Below are 19,163 nucleotides of genomic sequence, written 5' to 3' on the forward strand. Positions count from 1 at the left end.
GTATCAATAATATCAACCTGCGTCAAGAAACGGTATCGTTGCCTACACTTCGACTCAACTTAGTCTTACAAGATTGACTAATCTCCACTGAAACAGTTCCTCATATTAAATACTAAGCTTTACAAAAAGTACAAACTGATACTCCGTATTAATTGTACACCGCCCAGTTCAAAGTATTTAACCAGATGTGAGGATATTTATAATAACATACATTCAACGGAATGTTCGCGTAAAATAAGTACGGATTTGGCATATTTTACCCCATTGAGGCTCACATGACCAACCTTAATATATGATATTATTTAATGTAAAATAAAGAAACATTATTCACTAATAGAGTTCTCCTCGTTGCACTAACTTTAATATTATGATACATACAAAAATTGTCTCATTGTTTACCAGAATACACCACAAATTCAAATTACCGGCCGGCTGTTTCTAATATATTCTCTAACGCCAAACGGCAACAACACGCAAACAAAACTGTACAATTGTATAACTAAATGATCATCAATTTGTACATTCAATATCCTATCCAGCTGTATCACGCCACATTTAGATTATTCCCACATCATTGGCTAAGATTTTCAGTATTACTATCACGCCACACTTGCGCAGTCCAATCACAAGGGTAGCATGTATCACGAGTTCATTTTTTATCCAACGCGAAACAATCTCAGGAATCTTAAGACTATGTAATCACTAGATCGCGCGGCTTTTTCAACCTTAAATGTACAATTATCTGCGCGCGGCTTTCTCCCCTTTCGAAATTTAAAATTTTATTGGCAAACGTTCATGTTCCGTTTTACACGTCAGCAACCCATAACTTTAAAGTTTAAAAGCATTTATAGCACAATACCAGATCATTATTTGAATAACACACTTTTCGCTATCATCACCTGGGGACCCAAGGCTATTATGTTCATAAACATAAAGATTCGGCGGAATGACAGACTGAGCACCGCCCAGTATCGCTATCCCAGTTACTCACTAATGTTCAATTAATTATTTCAAACCTTGCCTCACCACGACTTAATTTTACTTTGGCGGACCTCAGGCTATTACATATTTAATATTATGTTCATAAATATATAAAATAGAGATTCGACGGAATGACAGCAGACAGGCTTAGCGCGGCCTAATAAAACTTACTTGTTACTAGTTGATTGCACTTAAATTACAACAATTAATATAATTTTTAATTCCAATTTACTGCGCAGTGCAACCCAGTAGTTCAACATATTACATATTACAAACAATTTTGTCAACAAATCTGCCGCGTCGACAATTAGAATTTGTTGATATATTGAGTAAGTATTATTTAATATAGTTTAACCATTTCTATTATATAGGAAATATATATGTATATAGGAGATATCGCGGATCGGGAAATTGAGCGGTCGCCCACAAAAGAAATGCGGCCGCATTTCTTGTTGTTTAACTGATATAAAGAAATACGGTCGGTGATCCAGTATTGAGCATATGTGCAACTGTGTGAGTTCATTATTCTAATTGCCCCCTTCGAGCAGCTAAGGTGCATCTCACTTGCAGTCATGTGACCGAGATCACGTGATAACACCTTTAACTAACTTATAGCCCTGAGGATCAATTGGTACAATGTGTATTGAGGTAAATTGGTCGGGGTATGTTTTATTATATATAATATCAGTATTTACACTGAAACATTCAATAGCTCTCCTTAGCTGTTGGAACAGTGAAAGACCAAAATATTAGATGTTAACCCTGAGCAAATTGTAGCTTGTAGTTGTACATTTAATATAATCAATAATACTACATACTACCTTGTCGGACTTTATTTAAACGGACTTTAGTTCATAGTTGGATGCTAGAAGCCCAAGTTTACAATTTACCGCAGAAATTTAGCTCGTACCGTTTTAAAACCAGATCTCGGAGAAGAGTTCACCTTAGATTATTTTAAACCTAATTCTCGGGCAGACGTTTTACAATCTCCGAACAGTGTGACTATAATTATATTATATACAATCTCCGAACAGTGTGACTGTATTATGTACAATATCCGAACAGTGTGACTGTATTATGTACAATATCCGAACAGTGTGACTGTATTGTGTACAATCTCTGAACAGTGCGACTATATTGTGTACAATCTCCGAACAGTGTGACTATATTGTGTACAATATCCGTACAGTGCGACTATATTGTGAACAATCTCCGAACAGTGTGACTATATTGTGTACAATCTCCGTACAGTGCGACTATATTGTGTACAATCTCCGTACAGTGCGAATGTATTGTGTACAATCTCCGAATAGTGCGACTATATTATGTACAATATCCGTACAGTGCGACTATATTGTGTACAATCTCCGTACAGTGCGACTATATTGTGTACAATCTCCGAACAGTGTGATTATATTGTGAACAATCTCCGAACAGTGTGACTATATTGTGTACAATCTCCGAACAGTGCAACTATATTGTGTACAATCTCCGAACAGTGTGACTATATTGTGTACAATCTCCGAACAGTGTGACTGTATTATGTGCAATATCTGAATAGTGTGACTGTATTGTATACAATCTCCGTACAGTGCGACTGTATTATGTACAATATCCGAACAGTGTGACTGTATTGTGTACAATCTCCGAACAGTGTGACTATATTGTGTACAATCTCTGAACAGTGCGACTATATTGTGTACAATCTCCGAACAGTGTGACTATATTGTGTACAATCTCCGTACAGTGCGACTATATTGTGTACAATCTCCGAACAGTGTGACTATATTGTGTACAATCTCCGAACAGTGCGACTATATTGTGTACAATCTCCGAACAGTGCGACTATATTGTGTACAATCTCTGAACAGTGTGACTGTATTGTGTACAATCTCCGAACAGTGTGACTGTATTGTGTACAATATCCGTACAGTGCGACTATATTGTGTACAATCTTCGAACAGTGTGACTATATTGTGTACAATTTCCGAACAGTGTGACTATATTGTGTACAATCTCCGAACAGTGTGACTATATTATGTACAATCTCCGTACAGTGTGACTGTATTGAGTACAATCTCCGTACAGTGCGACTGTACCGAGATCTGGTTTTAAAACGGTACGAGCCAAACTTCTGCCTGAGAATTAGGTTCAAAATTCAAAATACTCTAAGGTGAACTTTACTCCGAGATCTAGTTATAAATTGGTACGATTGTACACAATATAGTCGCACTGTTCGGATATTGTACACAATACAGTCACACTGTACGGAGATTGTACACAATACAGTCACACTGTTCGGAGATTTACACAATATAGTCGCACTGTTCGGAGATTGTACACAATACAGTCACACTGTTCGGATATTGTACATAATACAGTCGCACTGTACGGAGATTGTACATAATACAGTCAGACTGTTCGGAGATTGTACACAATACAGTCACACTGTTCGGAGATTTACACAATATAGTCGCACTGTTCGGAGATTGTACACAATACAGTCACACTGTTCGGAGATTTACACAATATAGTCGCACTGTTCGAAGATTGTGTACAATATAGTCGCACTGTTCGGAGATTGTACCCAATATAGTCACACTGTTCGGAGATTGTACACAATATAGTCGCACTGTTCGGAGATTGTACACAATATAGTCACACTGTTCGGAGATTGTTCACAATATAGTCGCACTGTTCTGATATTGTACATAATACAGTCACACTGTTCGGAGATTGTACACAATATAGTCACACTGTTCGGAGATTGTACACAATATAGTCGCACTGTTCGGAGATTGTTCACAATATAGTCACACTGTTCAGAGATTGTTCACAATATAGTCGCACTGTTCGGAGATTGTACACAATATAGTCGCACTGTACGGAGATTGTACACAATATAGTCACACTGTTCGGAGATTGTACTCAATATAGTCGCACTGTTCAGAGATTGTAAACAATACAGTCACACTGTTCGGATTTTGTACATAATATAGTCGCACTGTTCGGAGATTGTACACAATACATTCGCACTGTACGGAGATTGTACACAATATAGTCGCACTGTACGGAGATTGTACACAATATAGTCACACTGTTCGGAGATTGTACCCAATATAGTCACACTGTACGGAGATTGTACACAATACAGTCAGACTGTTCGGAGATTGTATATAATATAATTATAGTCACACTGTTCGGAGATTGTAAAACGTCTGCCCGAGAATTAGGTTTAAAATAATCTAAGGTAAACCTTTCTCCGAGATCTGGTTTTAAAACGGTACGAGCTAAATTTCTGCGGTAAATTGTAAACTTGGGCTTTTAGCACCCAACTATGAACTAAAGTCCGTTTAAATAAAGTCCGACAAGGTAGTATGTAGTATTATTGATTATATTAAATGTACAACTACAAGCTACAATTTGCTCAGGGTTAACATCTAATATTTTGGTCTTTCACTGTTCCAACAGCTAAGGAGAGCTATTGAATGTTTCAGTGTAAATACTGATATTATATATAATAAAACATACCCCGACCAATTTACCTCAATACACATTGTACCAATTGATCCTCAGGGCTATAAGTTAGTTAAAGGTGTTATCACGTGATCTCGGTCACATGACTGCAAGTGAGACGCACCTTAGCTGCTCGAAGGGGGCAATTAGAATACTGAACTCACACAGTTGCACATAATATGCTCAATACTGGATCACCGACCGTATTTCTTAATATGGTTAAATTGGTCATGGATATTATTGTAAACTCATTTGATATTATTGTTATTTCCAAAACAATGTCAGGTCCATTTTCGATAAAACTTTCGCCATCTGAACTGTCATAATGTAAGCTTTACAACGGTACCAATTCCATAAAAACGTTAAAAAAACCATCCACCCTAACCAATACAACGAGCAGTTTAAAGACTTTCGGTTTCATTTTTAAAAGCATCCACTTTGACAAAGCATAACTCGCCATCAACCACCCCCCCCCCCCCCCCCTTTTGCAGCTTCTCGGCTATCTCAGGCCCATAAGCGCAAGTGACTAGCATTCAGGTGATCGTTCAGAACCAATTACACCTTACTGGGCGGCGCTCAGCCTGTCATTCCGCCGAATCTTTATTTATGTTTATGAACATAATAGCCTGGGGTCCCCAAGTAAAAAATCCGAAAATACATCGATTGAAGTTGGTTTCAACTGTCGGGGGCCTTTTTAGAACAATCTCGAAGATCGACTGTAGAGTGATTTAGTACGCTCGATTACTTATGCAAATTTTAACCAATTTTGTTCATTATTTCAGAATATTATTTAGTAGACAAATTACTTTCGAACTGTGTCCATATTATTTATTCAAATCTAAAACAAAAAAAATTATTTGACTTCAAAATTTTTCAATTTTCAATCTGTATAAGAGCTAATTATGACGAAGGGAGGTCACAACGCTGCGTGCCGGGGTGTTTATGTAAATTCTAATCCCATTAACCCTAACCCTAACAGTAACCCCGAAGCCATCCCATATCCATAACCTTAATCACAACCCTAACCGGGTTAGAATTAGGATAACCCTTTGTTACCCTTATATACCATGACCCTTATAGTCATGGTATGGGGGTGATTCGGAATCAGCGTCCAAAAATACATCGTATGAGATCACTTTCATTACATAGTCATACTGATACACTCAAGGCCTTTTCACAAGATTTTTTAAATCATTATTTTAATTCCTTAACTTCAAATTTAAATCTCATTCTTGATAACTGTAAACAAAAACAACTAATCATTACAAACTCTATCTGCTATCGTTAAAATATCGTCTATAATAAATTAAACGAATATGTACATTTAACATAATCATATGCAATTGTTCATCGGAAAACTCTTGATCTCCTAATTACTAATTACTAATTAGAGTAATTAGACTAATTACTCTTTCTTCTTTTCTTCCTCCTCCTTTGTGCCATCCTTTTTGTACCACAAATACTGCGCTACAAACACAGACTGATAAATCCAGTTCAGGAGCATGGGAGGAAGGAAGGCTGTGGACCCCGTCATCAACACAGTGAAGATCCTGCCGGAGAACTGGAAGTACTGCATGTAGAGGGTGGCCCCGGCCATCTGACCCAGCGACTTATCCTTATAGTGTTTGTAGGCCATAGCCTGTCTTGTTGTAGACCATCATAGGTAGGAGACAGTTCATCCCCAACTTTATGTAGGGGAGGGGAAGGAGAGCGAGACCGGTAACCAGGATGCATTTGCAGATTATAAGGGTGGTTATTTTCTTTGTTTGATTCAGGTAGTAACGGGCCATGAGGTGGATTATGAAGACTTGGATGTTTGTTACGAGCAGCTCTAGCCACGTGCTATACTGTAGACCTGGAATATTATGTTAGGGTCAGATTGAGGGGTGTGTTTTATATGAAATACTTAATTTAGTCCTTTTCTGCTGTTCTCGATACACGATGATTTAGTATAAAATAATCCATATCGGTAAACTGTAAACAGTAAATGACGATAAAACACATTCGTGTTAATTGATTAATACGGGTTTACTTTAACAAACTCCCTTTAAAAGTTGCACATTTTCCTACCCACCAGACTTGATGCAGAAGGCTGAGATGAGACTGGTAACGAAGTCCAATATGGTGAACATGGAGAAGTTGAGGCCCTCTCCACTTTTGGACCTCCATACCTTGAGTATCTGGGGTATGAAAGCAGTGGAGCCGGTCACAGCAAGGCTGTATCCTATCAGTTGGAGATACAGTGGTATTTCTTCTTCCATCACAGCAGCGCTATTGGTAGTTGGAATGAAAGATACTTTGTAATTTGTATATCATTTATCAAGGTGCAATGCGGATTGAGCGAGGTTGTGCCTGTAAATATAGCTCCTTTTGTGCAATGATATGATTCGTTTTGATCATTGTCAGGTAAGTACTGTAACTACTAACTTCACAACTTGTAGTTGTAACCAAAAGTTCTGACGAAAATATGACAGAAAATTGAGCATCGAACAAGTTGTAACAACAAGAAACATCACAGTTACACGGTTCATAAGTGTATTATGGACAATCTTAAAACCTACAACAAGTGGAGAGTAACAAAGTTAGAGGGAATGTAATTGGTAACATGATACTATTGAAGTAAGAGGGCACATACGTTACGTGTCATAGGCCCGACAAGCTACTAATATTACTTTGTTAATGGTTAACTGGGTGATTAGTGTTGAATTCAGTTAATGACAGGATCACAGTACAGTTTGTAGAGAAGGTTTCACAAACAAGACAACAAGACAACGTTAAACTAAAGGCTAATAGCAAACTATTTCTCTTCCTAGCTGGTGGTTCCTTTTCAGTATTGTTACACTTAAAACACTAGAACATAAAATATACTATAATTATGCCGTACAGGGCGTGTAAAAGTACTCACAATGTATAGTGAGTGTAGTTTTAACGTAGAAACAATACAGCGTGTGGACAGTAGAGCCTTTTGTCTTAAAATTATACGACACTTTAGTATTAACTGACAATATTATATAACGTACAAGGTGGAAAGCAAATAGCGAAGAAACACTATAACAAATTGTAGTGTAAAACTAAACTGAATTCTGTGTGTGTACACGCCCATGTGTGAAACATCATGAAGAAAAGTTAACACGGAGCTCCCTGAATTGCCTGTATATACCACGTGCACAGAATGTGGGCCACTGATTGGCCTGTATATACCACGTGCACAGAATGTGGGCCACTGATTGGCCTGTATATACCACGTGCACAGAATGTGGGCCACTGATTGGCCTGTATATACCACGTGCACAGAATGTGGGCCACTGATTGGCCTGTATATACCACGTGCACAGAATGTGGGCCACTGATTGGCCTGTATATACCACGTGCACAGAATGTGGGCCGCTGATTGGCCTGTATATACCACGTGCACAAATGTGGGCCACTGATTGGCCTGTATATACCACGTGCACAGAATGTGGGCCACTGATTGGGAAATGGGATGCAATAGATCCCAGTTATTTTTGCTTATTTTTATATTGGGCCTTGCATATCATATTCACCGAGACAAAGAATTATAATGCATGATCATGGCATTTAGCGGTGAGGTTGTAACGTTTTAAAGCCCTCGCATTTTAGAGTGTACATTTTAGAGTGTACACTGTACCTCTCCTAATTAATCAGCTAATAAGAAGTTTAAAATCTATCGACAAAATCGGGCACTCAACATTAACACGTTCAACTTTCAACGTGACAAGTTCAATATGGGGTCGTTCACATATTACGTAATCATTTTTTGGAACATTTTTACCCCCCCCCCCCCCCCGTCAGTAATCAGTTGTACACAATGCTATTGTGTCAAAATTACACTAGCGTAATCATTCGGAAACCCCGCGGCCATTCCCCCCACCCCTCAGCTGATTACGTAATATGTGAAGTGTGAACGACCTCATATGTGAAAAGTTTAGGTTTTGGGGGACTTTGCGGAAATTCCCAGCGGTGAGAAAGCATTGCTTGCTGTCAACTTTAGGCAGCTCTTGCCCTTTTCCAGATTATTGCAGTTGATAAAATTACCGTGACAAAATCTGGTGGGCCGACGGATGGAAATCCACTCCAGTGTATTCCGATTCGAATTATATCTCCTAAATACTTATCCTAATTTAATGCTAATAAAATAATTACAATCGTGTATAAGTGACAAAAAAATATGCGAAATTCAAGGTTTAATATAAAAACAAATGAATGAATACAATGGGTTGATACAACTCTTATTTTAAACTCAGGCTAGGTAGCACTGCAACATATATTATCATTTAAATTATTTAAGATAACTGAAGTTTTCACAATTGTGGACGAGATAATGTCTATAACCGGACTATCAGTAAAATTAGTAGTAGTAAAAGTATCCCTCAAAATTTAAGTGTAATGGTATGGACGTTGCCAACATTGCATTAGTAGAAATAATAGAAATAAAGTTAAAGATTTGCTAAATTTCCATAAAAACAGACCTAGCATTATTTCTCAACAAAGCGTCTGATAATTTGAAAAATGATTGGAATTCATTTCACGACTTTGTAAATCGTGGATCCGCCTCAAATATTTTAAAATATTTACGAAATCGAAATTTTATCCCGGTATCTAAATTGTTCTGAACTACTGACAAAAGAGCTAAAAAACATATAAACTCTTCATCAAATTTATCATTTATGCACATTAATTGATGATCATTAAGTTGAAATTTCCCAACGCGAACAATGCAATATTTTGGTCGCATTTCAATAATATCAATCACACCGAATCCAATCACGCTGGAAATCTGACAATTCTCCCAAGCTCTGATAAAATTTAAAGAATTTGCTAAATTTTGAAAATCTAAAAATTCATAACGTCCTTGGTTTATTTCCGGCAGCTAGAGTTCCGTCAGGGTTAAATCGTGGAATAACTGACATGATGAGATTACCAAAGTTACTGTCTTGAGTTATGAAAAATCCATCCGATTGGGTGTTGCTTTGCTGAAAAACAGGGCATTAATAATCAAAACATAGCGAAATCATGACAAGTCCGGCGTGTACGTGTGGTCCGGGTGTACGTGTGTCGTGTTGTCCGGGTGTGGTCAGTAGATACCAGATAAACGTGGCACAAAACTATAATGAGTAGTGAGTATGACGAACAATGAGAATTTAACTAGTTTTTTTATAAACAATTTAACTAGTTTTTTTATGAACAATTTAACTAGTTGTTTATAAACAATTTAACTAGTTGTTTATAAACAATTTAACTAGTTTTTTTATAAACAATTTAACTAGTTTTTTTATAAACAATTTAACTAGTTGTTTATGAACAATTTAACTAGTTGTTTATAAACAATTTAACTAGTTGTTTATAAACAATTTAACTAGTTGTTTATATAAACATTTTAACTAGTTTTTTATAAACAATTTAACTAGTTTTTGATAAGGATGACCATTTCTAACCTGCAAAGCGACTTGTTTGCCAGTGTGTAGTCTGTTCGACTCAGCAGGAGTCCGCTCCAATGGTTCCTCCATTTTCTGGATTACAGGGGCGCCTGTACCGGAGATAACAAATTATCCTCGAATTAAGACGAAGTTTACAAACTGACTCGAGAGATATTGGTTCAGATATCGATGAAACAACTACTACAGTAGAACGGGGCCAACCGAAGAGTAATTGGTCTAATAAGAAGGGAAGCCCCCCCTCCCCCAGGGAATTTTAGATACTTACCATTACTAGGGTTATCTACTTTACTTTGTAGTTGCATTTTCTTGTTGTGTAAATCCTCTAAGAGTTTCATTCGTTGCGAAGCTGAAAATAAAGTGATTTAATGATAAATCCGACTATCAAGATGTTAGAAGAAAAGGAATAGAAAAAAAGAAAAAGATGTTAGAGTTTGATATTTAATCCCAGACGATGTTTGCTTTAGAAGAAATAAAATAGTCACGGCTAAAGAATAGCAAACGGCCGAGTTTTGATCAATTAATTAAATAAGCAATTAAACAGATCTTACCTTTATCGCCCATAAACGAAACAACGTTGCCAAGTAGTTCACATTGACCTTCCCTACAATATGAGTGTGTATTAGTAGGGAATTGCTATGTCTCCTAACAAATCAAATAATAATGATAGACATAAAATAAGCTTCTCGCATTAATCAGGTAAATATATTCAGTTTGGGGGGGGGAGGGGCCAACCATATTAAAGTATATTAAAATGTAGGATTTTTCCCGATTTTGACCCGGGGATATACTTTAATATACTTTAATATACTTTAATATATCCCTATCTCCTTGGAGGCCTACATCAACAAGAATTTCGCTGCGGTTAAACCACGCACGATCAATTTTCCCTACGATGTTGGATGTATGTACCATTAATTCTTTTGAGTGAAAAGTGTGACTGGAAAAAAGTGCAACATATTTACATACTATGTTTCTTATAAATTAGTGAGATTCGTTAATGGTAGAAATTGACAATTTATTTGACTTATGTAGCGCCGCGCATCAACAATACATAAATCCAGAAAATTGCGGAAAATAACTTTGCGAAGGATGAATTTCACTGTAATTGATTAACACATGGCTAGCGTCGCGCGCAGCATAAATGACACTTCCTATACACTTAATTATAGGGGAGTGGTCTATATTGCGAAGGAGCAGACTTTTGTCATCATCGCAGGTCCATCGGGCCACTTCATATATCCAAACCCGATTACTTATTCCCTACGATCTTTTTGCCTTCGGCAAGAGTAGGGAAAAAAATTGTTGCCCAAAATAAGCTTGAAATGCAATTCTTAATCGATTCCAAAAAGTTCTTGAAAAAATATTGAAAACTGATGGAGTTATTTCTATTTTAATGAATAGAAGTCATTTTGGCTAGTATTCCGAACCGAGATATTACGTGCAATTTTCCCGATTTTGTTCATGGAGGTCTTTTTACTTAGTATCCACTATATTCAACAAACACTGAGTTATATCTTTCACATAGAGTTAGTCTCATTAAAAAATATTGAAATTTTATCGAATTTGGGCAAAAGCGAATTTGGGCAAAAGCGTATGCCCAAATATGGGCATATTTTTTAAGCTCATAGTTCAGCCAATTTTTGACCAATCTGGATGGAAATTCATGTACTAGTCCTAAAACAGGCTTATCTTGCGAATCTGAGTGAAAAATATAGTTCATCATGTAAATCTTAACGAAGAATATAAATCATCTAATTGTAGGTATATTAAAGTATATTAAAATGTAGGATTTTTTCCGATTTTGACCCGGGGATATACTTTAATATACTTTAATACGGTTGCCCCCCCCCCCCCCCCCCCCCCCCCCAGTTTTTTTAGAACAACCAGGTTGAATTTCAAAGAAATGGGCAGATCATGACCTAGAGAAAATTACACAAGTTGGTTAAATAACAGTGTTTATCAAATTAATACTTTACAGGATTTAAGATTATATTTAAAATATACAACAGTTCAATTTGAAATTCAAGACGAAAATCAAGCAATTTTTCGCCGGCAACATACTATCTTTTTTAACAGAACATGTCCTGGCATTTCGAGCCAGTGCTGATTGTTTAAAAATTACAAGCAAAACCATTTTTGTGAAATGAATATGTATAAAACTTAATCTAGTCCTCTAAAATGAACTCAGAAAATGAATGTTCATTCGCATTATGAAGCCTTGTACAAGGAGACCACAAAAGCAACTCGAAATTTGTGCTACATATCAAATAATTGTATGACCAAGATTCAACTGATTGCAGGTAAAATGCGCTGTATAAAGATTCGTGATGTATAAATAAGTTTACGAACATTTAACTTGCATAATAACACTTATTAATGACTATAATATAATAACTGTTCAAAAAAAGCCTTGAAATTAAATAACTTAAAACACAACACACTCAGGGAGGCCATTCGAAATTATTACAGTACACAAAACTTCGATCATCAAATTGATACTGGATGTACGGAAAATAATAATGAATCTGTTACATGTAGTTCACTGGCATAACCATTAACCACGACATTATATGAACTTGTTCGGATCTTCATCATGACGTCACGTGACAGTCGTATGACGTCACATGACAGTCGTATGACGTCACTGGTCTGAGTGGTGACGTCACGTACCGTTGTAATCCGCATCGCTCTCATTGTCTTGCTCGCTGAACTCTGAATCTGAGTTTATAACGTATCGTCGTCGTTTCTTAGCTGATTTTTTGGCGGGAGTTTTTGAAAGTTTCCGTTTCTTGGGATCCTTTTTGGGGGTTTTTGAAGCGCGGGGTTTTCGTTCTTTTCGGACTTTGACGGGGAGCTCCTTCCGTCTTTCATACTGAAAGAGAATGTATATAATTATAAAATAAAATAGCTTAGTGGCGCAGATAGTTAGTCGACCTGCCTTACTCGTGATATGCTGCTCAATCACGAGGTTGCAGGTTCGATCCTCACCTGTACCACTAGCCATGGGGTGAGCGGCGTTGCCGTTCTGCTAAAGGTTCCGATGGACCTATGCAGCCCCCGGTCTACTCAGCCGAATGCTCGAGAAATCGTGTGTGAGGGTTAAATGAGGAGCTGTACATGATCTATTATACAGCGGAGCCACGGGCGAAAAAAGTGTGGTATAATACCTTAACCGTCGCTGGCCTAAGTTATCGATCCTTCGGTTTGCTGTTAGTGCTGGTGCCGGCCATGGTTGTCCGAAGTAAAAGAAAAAGGGTGGTTTTCATAGATGACCCTGCTGAACCCTGCTAAACTGCTGGCTTAACCCCCCCCCCCCCCCCCCCCCATTTCCGTTAGATTGACTTTATTGACTTGATAAGTGATCCCTTATTAAGTTATTACAGTAACCAGTGTGTGACAATATTGCAATTAAATGGGCGTATGAGTGTTTTTTAACAGCATAAATCGCTACCACGCGGTAACGAAAGGGTGTAAATTATATTGTATAGTGTTATCTTCATCAGATGTACGTGTAACTTCATTTCCCAATATCTTCAGAATATTTTGTAACTTAAGCCATGGCATGATAAAATCACTGAAAATATGTGCCGTGAGTAGGTATGAAGCTGTTAATAATTGTAGTGTCAGAACTCAGAAATCGGAGCCCAGGAAGTTAAAAGGATTCAGCTACTCAAGTGGAAATTATACCATCATTCCAGCCATAGCATTAAAACAGAATTTGATCATAGTAGATCACAAAAACCGTAGCGTACTTCGAGATGTGATCAGTTGAGCCCCTCCCGGATTGCAAAATTGCCACGTAAGAAAAATAATGACTGCACTAACAATATTTGTTACATGGGCTGACTAGACATCAATAATTTAATGGTGAAATTTAATGGTGAAATTTAATGGTGAAATTTAATGGTGAAAAATGGGGAATTATTTTTATGGTGAATTGTTTTGATCTGGTGTTATAATTCTAAAACAATATTTTTAGAAATAGCAAAAAACTAATAAGATAAAATATCAAATGATGACGAATTATAAACAATTATTTTTAATTACCTAATTATAAATAAATAAAACAAGTAACACTCACATATTTGAGAGACTTATCAGCACCAGCACCATCACCTTCACTATCACTACCTTTAAACTCAGACAAGTCCTGCTGTGTCATCAGATCACGGAACTGAGTGAGTGGAGGGTGTCACATATTATTCACATATTATTCACATATTATTCAGGAGTTTTATTATCTTTCGATATAACAAGGAATCTACTCTGTTGTTTATTAACTTGATATTAAAACAACGTTGTAGCTTACTACCAAGTACAGTGTCAGTAAAATTCTGATAAATACGGCATATCAGGTTTTGTCTGTTCACATTATTAATGTTAAGACCTATTTGGGGGAAAGGATATGGCCGCGGTAAATCATGGTTTTACCGTGGTTCGATCATGACCATCATAATCGTACTCATAAAAATAAATCCGGATAAGCGCAAGCCTAGATCTAAAAAACTGATCCCTACCTCTTTGTAGTACTGTAGAGCGCTCTTCTCAAATTCCTCACTCTCAAAATCCACATCCAGGGTGAGCTGCTGAATAGCACTCAGCACTGGAGATGGGTCGTAGGCTGCGTTGGAATGCCGCGTTATCTGCTTGTCGTAGATTTTCGTAGACTCCAGCGGAGAGAACTCGTGGCATCTCTTGTCTGTCAGAAATGGTAATGTTAAATTGAATTCTTGAAATAAGATATGTATTTTATCACCAGAGTCTTTAAAATCACCGAATTTTGAGACTGTGGAATTTGTTTATTTATTTATATGAACTATCGAGTCTGATGAGATAATCCAAATTTACCTGTGAGGTTGTATTGAGTCATGAGGTGCTTCTTGAGTAGAATTAGGAGCGTACAAGATTGACATGATACCAGGACCTCGGTCAGTCTCGGTAAATCTTCTACTTGATCTGAGAAGAAAAGGGTCAGGTGACGGGTCAGTTTAAAAGCAAAACTGATTAAATTTACATTTTAAAATTTCAAGAGTTGTAATTTAGAAATATCTAATCGAAAATTCTGACAATTTCACCAACCAATCTCATCGATTTCCTCCTCGTCCTCGTCCTTGATAGTCTCCGCGATGTCCCTACCGTACACAGCATCTTTAGCCTGTTCCAAGTACGTGGTTCCGGATGTGGATATCAACAGAGCCACGTGATGGATCACAAACAGTGGTTCCTCAATTATCTGATATGACATGTGAGCCAGGTTGTCTGCGATATACAACAACAGGTTGATGTCTGTTCTCTTGATCTCGTCGAACTGTTTGATCATGGTTTTGAGCTGAGAATGTCTGTGACCCTTAGAGCTCCTGATCAGCGCGTACACGTGGGAGAGCAGGGATATGGGCGGATTGTTTCGGAATCCTCTCACGGGATATGTGCTGAACAGTGCTGTTTGCAACTTGAAACTCTCGCGGAGGCCCGGGAAAAACTGACTGTGAAGGAATAGGGGATATTTGCTGTCCAGTTCGATTAGAGTTTGTTCAGCTTTGATACGGCTAACTTCGTCAATGTCCGAGCAAATGGCGATTAGGTATTGGATACAGGATATAGGGTGGAGGAGACCTTGGTGCAAAACGAGGCAAATAACCTGCACCGCGGCGGAACGAACTTGGGTGAGTTTGTGGAAGAAACAATGATGGATGGGATCGAGCAACATTTGCGCGACAGCACCTGACACTGACGACTTTTCGTCGCCGTAAGTTTTAAGATCAGTTATCCCCTCTCGTTTTAAATCCTTTCTCATTTGCTGATTCTGACTTGTGAGTCTTTTCTCGTCTGACAGTAAATGAAGTTGGAGGTTCTTCAAAACTTGACATTTTAATTTCACAGGAGAATCAAATCCTTTGAGAATATCAATGTAGACAGTTCGAGATGCCTCTCGTAGCATCATTCTCTCGTAGCGAATAAAAAAGAAACCAAGACCGGAGATGGCACGATGTCTGATTTCCTCGTCGGTAGAACCAGAGAAGAACATGAGAATATCATACACTTGGTTCTGGATACTAGCTGCTGACTTGGCGTGTGTCTGCTTCCCTGGAGATATAGTTTTAACTTAGCAACATGGAGGTATTAAAAAGAGTTTTTAAGAATCAGAGGGAGACCAAAGCTGAGGGAATGAGTGATTAATTGCAAAAATAGTTTGCTATTGACAAACCGAGTAACACGAAAATATATATATTTTCGTGGTATATATACCAAAATGAAATTTCTGGTATTTCTTTAATATATTGAGAACAGCCGCTATCGGGTATCATTGAGTGTTACTACACTTCACTACACTTTTTTACATTTATCTTCTCGAAATCTTCTTTTTCTCTATTATTTTCCGATAAGTTTCCACATTGTGCATTTCCAAAGGCAAAACAAGGGTAAAACATACCCTCTAGTCTGAGCTGTGTAGTGACTCTGTGAGACAAAAAAGTCACTGAATTACACTATTTTATCTACTATTTTACACTAACTTTTTACACTAACTTTTGCCTTTTTTATGTATGGTGTAAAAAAGTATAGAGAACCCCCACTTTTATCATTTTCGAAATCTAACCGGTAAACTAAGCTGCTGTATTATGATTTCAAGAATTTAAAATTATTTCGTTGATTTCAATCATTAAATACAGTGTTAGCCATGGGGTTAAGATGCTGTTATTTTCCCTGAATCTTACAATCTTCTACAAAATTTTCTTTTTCACCCTCTAGAATAATAGCAATTTGACAATTTGGGGGGTAAAAATTGCTAAAATATTGATTACGTAATTAATGTGAACGACCCTATATGGCATATGCAAAATCCAAAACTTTTGCTGAGTAGAGCATCAGCATTCCCACAGAAATGCTTGAAATAAAAAATTTCAGTTCCTTAATCACGCCCTGTGACGTAACGGTAAATGGTAAAAGAATATAAAAGTGGCCACAAGACTTGATTAGACATTACACCATACACAGTCACAATTTTAACTATAGTTTGCTAATTGTTAATGGGCTGACCCGGCGCGCGCTACTTTACTGTGCTTTAGGGTCTGCCCCACACTACGCCATGTGGCGACGGGCCACATGGCGTGGGTCGAAAGGCACAGTGTGTTTAGAGCTCCCGCCATGTGGCCCGTCTATCTAAACACACTGTGCCACTTGGCGTGGATTCAGCAAGGGGAATAGAGGCACGGATTTTTAAATCAAGCAGAATACAATCCAGCTGTGAGCTGGCATGAACCAGAAATCTGATAATTTATATTACATTATATTCCGATATTACATGTCAGGATTCATCAGAAGTTCAGGAACCTAGCGATTATAAAATTCAGATAACATTGCTGGTTACTCTTCTATGCCGTGTTCAGTATTTTCAATACCAGAATCTTTCAATGAACCAGAAATCTGTTAATTTATATTAGGTACATATTCTGATATTAAACGGGTAGCTGATTTTGATAAAATAACATCGTGATACGGCGTGATCAATTATTTTAACTGAAGTACAACAGCTGCACCCCTGACATTTTAACTTAATAAGAGACGTATATATTAGGACATTTGTAATTTGATAAAATTTAAAGTTTTGGTGCGTGAATTTAAGGTATTTAAAACAAAACATATTACATGTCAGGATTCATCAGAAGTTCAGAAGCCTAGCGATTATAAAATTCAGATAATTTGTTTGTTTGGGGACCGGTTTTTGGTACACCGGCCAATGTTTACAAAATCATATGATACATAACAATATAATTGTATTTAATATACGTGAATATTAGAATAGAAATGAAATCTTAAATTTCTATTTATTCCCTGAAATTGTTACTAAGTTCAAAATAAATTTATATGATGAAGTCTACTATAAGAATATATAATATGAAAGTCAGACCTGCTTCGCGAAAACTAACAGTTCTGTGTGCTAACAGATCCTGACTGATACTAATTTACACTAACTAACTAAGTCACTAATACTCTTAACTATCTAAAAACCAACTAGCTAGCGTGTGTGCTCGTAGAGCAGCTTAAATAATAAAATATGAGCCACAGTTCATGCTGCCTAAATCTCCTCACAAAATACTGCATCGTAAAAAAACTCGTTAAAAACGGTTTATACTTATAGAATACAACGGCCACCACTTACACCAAATTAAAATACATACTATGTAAAAACTACACTGTATCACCACGTAGATAACGAAAGTGAACATAACATACTAAAGTTCATAAATTCTGATAACAAGTCAGTGTACTTGTAGATAAGGCTCTAGCTCTCACTAACACAATTAACTTTATTGTCTCTGATAAAATAACGCTTGCTATTGTCCTGCTTTATTAGTTCTTTCATCTGTTTGACAAGTCCACTGTGTAGTATTCTCTGCTCCCTTGTCCTATCCGGTGCAAGATAAACTGACTTAAAATCATCATTTGTTTTAAGTTTGTGTGCGTTCCTTAGTATAATGTCCACATCGCTAGAGCTTTGTAACTGAACTTTGACTGGTCGCGTTTTCTCAGGAACTTTCTTCCCAATCCTGCATATCTCATCCGTGTCAGGAAAATGACAGCCGGCCTCAGCAAAAACTGACTTGAAAAAGTCCGGGAGAGGGTCCATCTCTAATACGTCCTCCCACTCCCCTTCTTCCGTCTCCTTCAAACCGTAGATAATCAAGTTTCTCGATCTTTCTTCTTCTTTATTCACTGATCGCACGGCTTCTTTCACAGTTTTTGTTGTCAGCTGATTGTTTTGGGCGCTGTTCTTCTTGACGACATCTGCCCAACTTTTCATTTCATTTTTTACAGTTTTCTGCACCGATTCGATCTGATTCTGCTGTCTGTTTATCAGCTGCTTTTGCATGTCTATCTGTTCTGTTTTCATCTGATCTATCTTGCTGGCTGCAGACCTGCATAGCTTCATATTGCTGTCCATTAAATTTACTATGCTGCTGAGGAAATTTACAAGCGGACCCTTAAGCAGTTTTTGTAGAACACCCTGGTTGATATCAGAGAAGGACGAGACATTCACGGCTTTCATGAGCTTTCCAATCTCCGATTTCATATCCTTTTCCACTGTGTGTAGTAAGTCCACAGAGAAATCCATCAGGTTAGCGTGGCGTGTAACACTTGCAGATAACGACTGCTGATAACAAGCTAAAAACGATATGAGCTAAAAACGATATGGCTAAAAACGATATG

At 37.4% G+C, this 19,163-nt stretch overlaps 3 protein-coding genes across 4 annotated transcripts in view; 1 reads left to right on the forward strand and 2 right to left on the reverse strand.

Annotated features, from left to right (window-relative positions):
- Positions 1 to 19,163, forward strand: part of LOC134820409 (uncharacterized) — a 71,548-nt gene that overhangs the window by 26,568 nt on the left and 25,817 nt on the right. The window lies entirely within an intron of this gene.
- Positions 8,695 to 10,559, reverse strand: LOC134820413 (SOSS complex subunit C-like). Its single transcript, XM_063830790.1, has 4 exons — positions 10,505 to 10,559; positions 10,222 to 10,302; positions 9,954 to 10,045; positions 8,695 to 9,491 (listed from the first exon to the last, which is right to left on the reverse strand). The coding sequence occupies exons 1-4, from the start codon at positions 10,515 to 10,517 to the stop codon at positions 9,360 to 9,362; spliced, it is 318 nt and encodes a 105-aa protein (XP_063686860.1). The 5' UTR covers positions 10,518 to 10,559; the 3' UTR covers positions 8,695 to 9,359.
- Positions 11,899 to 19,163, reverse strand: part of LOC134820406 (nipped-B-like protein) — a 40,785-nt gene continuing 33,520 nt past the window's right edge. The window contains exons 29-33 of the mRNA XM_063830780.1: positions 15,036 to 16,040; positions 14,805 to 14,912; positions 14,474 to 14,655; positions 14,038 to 14,130; positions 11,899 to 12,828 (exon numbers count right to left, since the gene is read on the reverse strand). Coding sequence (XP_063686850.1) covers positions 12,619 to 12,828; positions 14,038 to 14,130; positions 14,474 to 14,655; positions 14,805 to 14,912; positions 15,036 to 16,040 — 1,598 coding nt within the window. The 3' untranslated portion in view covers positions 11,899 to 12,618. The remainder of the gene's footprint in view (positions 12,829 to 14,037; positions 14,131 to 14,473; positions 14,656 to 14,804; positions 14,913 to 15,035; positions 16,041 to 19,163) is intronic.

This window comes from Bolinopsis microptera, chromosome 9 (genome assembly GCF_026151205.1).
Source record: "Bolinopsis microptera isolate Bmic1 chromosome 9, MBARI_Bmic_1.0, whole genome shotgun sequence".
NCBI classification, from domain to species: Eukaryota; Metazoa; Ctenophora; class Tentaculata; order Lobata; family Bolinopsidae; genus Bolinopsis; species Bolinopsis microptera.